The sequence below is a fragment of the Aureococcus anophagefferens genome (assembly GCF_000186865.1).
Source record: "Aureococcus anophagefferens unplaced genomic scaffold AURANscaffold_35, whole genome shotgun sequence".
In the NCBI taxonomy this organism is placed as follows: Eukaryota; class Pelagophyceae; order Pelagomonadales; family Pelagomonadaceae; genus Aureococcus; species Aureococcus anophagefferens.
This window is the reverse complement of record NW_008705593.1, coordinates 64,918-68,912: the sequence shown is the minus strand read 5'-3', so window position 1 is coordinate 68,912 and position 3,995 is coordinate 64,918. Positions and strand designations below refer to the sequence as shown.

Below are 3,995 nucleotides of genomic sequence, written 5' to 3'. Positions count from 1 at the left end.
CGCTTCGAGTCCTACATGCTCGCTGCCGCGTACATCTGGGCGAACAAGGGGCTGCTGATGGTCGCTATCGTCCTGAGCCTGGGCCTGGGCGAGGACGCGTCGACGTCGACTCGGGATCTCTTACTGAAGCTCCGCGCCCTGCGCGACGAGGGGGCGTCGCGGTGCTACTACTTGCTCTCCAAGCCCGAGTTCTTGCTGCACACATCCGTGCTCGCGGCGCTCAACTACGCCGTCGTCCACGCGTCGCTCAAGTGGGGCCACACGTACGGGGGCTTCCGCTTCAACGAGCTGGGGACGCACGTCATGAACCTCGTGGCCAAGTACGTCGCCGTCGCGATCGACCCGAAGGCGTCGGGGCTCTTTGACGACGCCTACGCCTACGCCAAGCCCTTGGGCTTCGAGCACGCCGTGGACAACTTGGCGAAGAACTACACGAAGGAGCTCATCGAGTACATCATCAACCGCTACGACTACGTGCTCTGCCTCCCGTGGTCCCACAGCTTCTTCTTCGACAAGGACCGCCGGGCCCCGTACGCCCGCGCCCTGGGCCGGCAGCTGTGGCCCCCCGCGGCCGCGTCGACGGTCGCACGCGGCGCCGGAGCCGACGCGCGGCCGACGGCCGACGACGCGCCCTCGCCGCTCTCCACCAAGGAGCTGGCGCTCGTCAACCACGTGGAGATCCTCGGCCTGCTCCGGTCCAAGCCGCTGCGGGACGCCGTGGACATGGTCGCGCTCGAGGGCGAGCCGGGCGGCATCGTCGCCGGCGGCGAGCTGCCGTCGATCCTCTACGAGGCCCTCGCGAAGAAGTTCTGCTCCTACAAGGTCGACAACGCCCACTCCGAGGTCATGGTCAAGATCCTGAAGTGGGTGATCGCGGAGGGCCACACGCTACCGGGGCATCGCGACGCACGCTTTGGGAACACGGCGTCGGAGAACGACGTGAGCACCTACCTGCTCGAGCACTACCCCGACGGGAGCCCGCAGCTCGATGCAGCACGGGCCGAGGCGCGTTCGGACGTGGCGCCGAAGAAGCGGCCGCGCGCGACGCGCGAGGAGTCGACGTCGTCGGTCGAGGATTTGGTGAGCTTGCTGGAGCCGTCGCAGGTCGCGGCCGCGGCGGCGCATGGGCTGAACTCGTACGCGGCGTCGTCGGTTACCGCCGTGCGCTCCCTCAAACGCGGCGAGCTCTCGGCCGCGGTGCACTCGCTGGTCGCGCATCTCAAAAATTTGGGCGAGAACGCCGCGCTCGCGGAAGCCGCGACCTGCCCGTCGTGCGGCGCCGCCGCGGTCCCGTGCCGGCCGGGGACGAGCAGCTCGAACACGCACGACCACGCCTGCGTCTGCTACGCGTGCTGGAGGAAGCTCCACGCGACGGGCTCGAACTGCGTCGTCTGCGGCGAAGCGTTTTCTGGACTCGAGCTCCCGGGCGGCAGGTTCGAGGTCTGCCCGCAGCTCATGGACCTGACGACGGGCACCGCTTTGGGCGACACGACGAACGCCGGGGCGGCGGCGGAGACGACGACGAACGCGCCCGCGACGGCCGCGACGAAAAAGAAGGCCGTCGGGATGTGCAAGTGCTGTGAGAAGCTCGAGATCCAGACGCCGGCGCAAGGGCCTTTCGCGAGGCACAACGCGGCCACGTGCCCGCTCAACCCCGACGTCGGGGTCCCCAAGGCCCCTGGACCGAAGAAGCGCCGCGCTGACCCGTCCGCGATCCCGTACGAGGTCGGCTCGTGCACGCGCGCGTCGAACACGGACAAGACACGCGGTCCGCTCTTCCGGCCCGGAGAGGACGCCGTCGCGCGTCGCGCTTAAGATTCTACTCTTAACCCGCGGCGCCGCCGAGGGGCTGCCCCCGCCGGAGTCCGCGGCTGCCGCGCGGCCCAGTCCGCGGACCTGCCCGAGCGCGCCGACGCGCTCCTCCTCGGTCGTCTCGGCGCCGCCGCGCTCTGCTGACGCACGCTGTCGACCGGCATCGCGCACGGCGCCCGCAGCTCCCTCGGCTTCGCCTCCAGCCCGAGCGCCGCGGCGCGTTGTCCCGCGGAGTGCTGCCCAAGCACTGCTCCAGGGGCACCACCGCGATCATGATCAGCCACGGAGGGATTCCACGCGCGGCCAGCCCACAGGCACGTGCGACTCGTGCCACGGACGGCTCGCGCGCGACAGAGTCTCTGAATCCTCGATCTTGGCCGCGCGTCTCCGCGACGTCGTGTTGACCGTCGACGCGTCCAAGCCCAAAAGTCATCGACACGGCCGTCCGGGGTCTCCGAGCGCGTTGCCCCGCCTGGGGGGACCTCTGGGCCGGGGGTGAAGCGCCGCACTTCGTCGGGCGTCGTCGATCGTGCAATTCCGCAGAGCATCGCAGATCTCTCAGCCTCGACACGACGACTTCTGGGCCGCCGCGTTCTCGCGAACGAGGGCATGCAACCGCGTAGAGCGGCCCGTCCCCGAGCCACCACCATGGGTGGACCCGACGCAGCAATCGGCGCTCCAGATGATGCGATATGGGCCGAGGGCAGCCCCGCGGAGCTGACATTCTTCCGCCATGCTCTCTGAACTGGGTTTGGCTGCCAAGCCTTTGGTTTGTTTGCTTTTTCGGCTGCAACAATCGAATGTTTCCCGATCTGACGATCGTAGCAGTCCAACATTCGCCGCGCCACATCTCCTCGCCGACACAGCCAACCCGCTCAAACTAAACCATGTCCGCCGCCGTCGCCAAGAAACAGCGCGTCGCCGCCGAGGTCGGTACCGGCGTCCGTGGACCTACTTCTGCGCGCGAGGGCCGCGCGCGGCTACGCCGCGGGCGTCGGGGGGGACTTTCGCCGAAAGCGCTTCGGCTGGCCAGCCGCCTCGCCCGCGCGCCCGACGCCCCCACCCGGTTGCACCCCCGACGCTCCCGCGCGCCCCCCGGGCGCCGCCCGCGCCGCGCCGCCGCCGAGCGCCGCCGCATCCCGCCCTCGTGCCCCCCGAGCGCCGCGCGCCGAATCTCCGCCGCGCCCGCAGGAGCGCGTCTTCCTCTTCTCGTCCGAGTCGGTCAACGAGGGCCACCCCGACAAGGTCGCGGACCAGGTCTCGGACGCCGTGCTCGACGCGTGCCTCACGGCGGACCCCTACTCCAAGGTCGCGTGCGAGACGGCGACGAAGGACAACATGGTCATGGTCTTCGGCGAGATCACGACGAAGGCGAATCTCGACTACGACGCCATCGTGCGCAACGAGGTCAAGAAGATCGGCTTCGACTCCTTCGTCGACGACCTCGGCTCCGTCGACTCCAAGGGCCTGTCGTGCGACTCGTGCGAGGTGCTCGTCCGCATCAATAAGCAGTCGCCCGACATCGCCGGCGGCGTCCACGTGGGCAAGAGCGACCTCGACGTCGGCGCCGGCGACCAGGGCATCATGTTCGGCTACGCGTCCGACGAGACGGAGAACTGCATGCCCCTCACGCACCTCATGGCGACGCGCCTCGGCAAGGTGCTCACGGAGGTCCGCAAGGACGGGTCGCTCTGGTGGCTCCGCCCCGACGGCAAGACCCAGGTGACCATCGAGTACCTCCAGCACTCCGACGGCTCCGTGACGCCCAAGATGATCCACACCGTCGTCATCTCCACGCAGCACGCGGAGCCCCTCAAGGCGAAGCGCACCGAGGAGCAGAACGGCAAGGACTTCCGCGGCGCCTACAAGGGCCCGGAGCAGGTCGCGCCGTCCATGGCCGACATGAACGAGGCCATCCACGAGCACGTCGTCCTCGCGACGCTCAAGTCCATCACGCTCAAGAACGGCAAGCCCGCGACGTCGATCTACGACCGGAAGACGTGCAACCTCCACATCAACCCGAGCGGCAAGTTCATCATCGGCGGCCCCCAGGGCGACGCGGGCCTCACGGGCCGCAAGATCATCATCGACACCTACGGCGGCTGGGGCGCCCACGGCGGCGGCGCGTTCAGCGGCAAGGACCCGACGAAGGTCGACCGGTCCGCGGCCTACGCGTGCCGCTG

At 69.2% G+C, this 3,995-nt stretch overlaps 1 protein-coding gene across 1 annotated transcript in view; it reads left to right on the top strand.

Annotated features, from left to right (window-relative positions):
• Window positions 1–2,668: 2,668 nt before the first annotated feature.
• Window positions 2,669–3,995, top strand: part of AURANDRAFT_55209 (hypothetical protein) — a gene marked incomplete at both ends in the record, with an annotated part of 1,953 nt that continues 626 nt past the window's right edge. Inside the window, 2 exons of the mRNA XM_009042717.1 lie at window positions 2,669–2,741; window positions 3,004–3,995. Of these exons, the coding sequence (XP_009040965.1) occupies window positions 2,700–2,741; window positions 3,004–3,995 (1,034 nt within the window). The remainder of the gene's footprint in view (window positions 2,742–3,003) is intronic.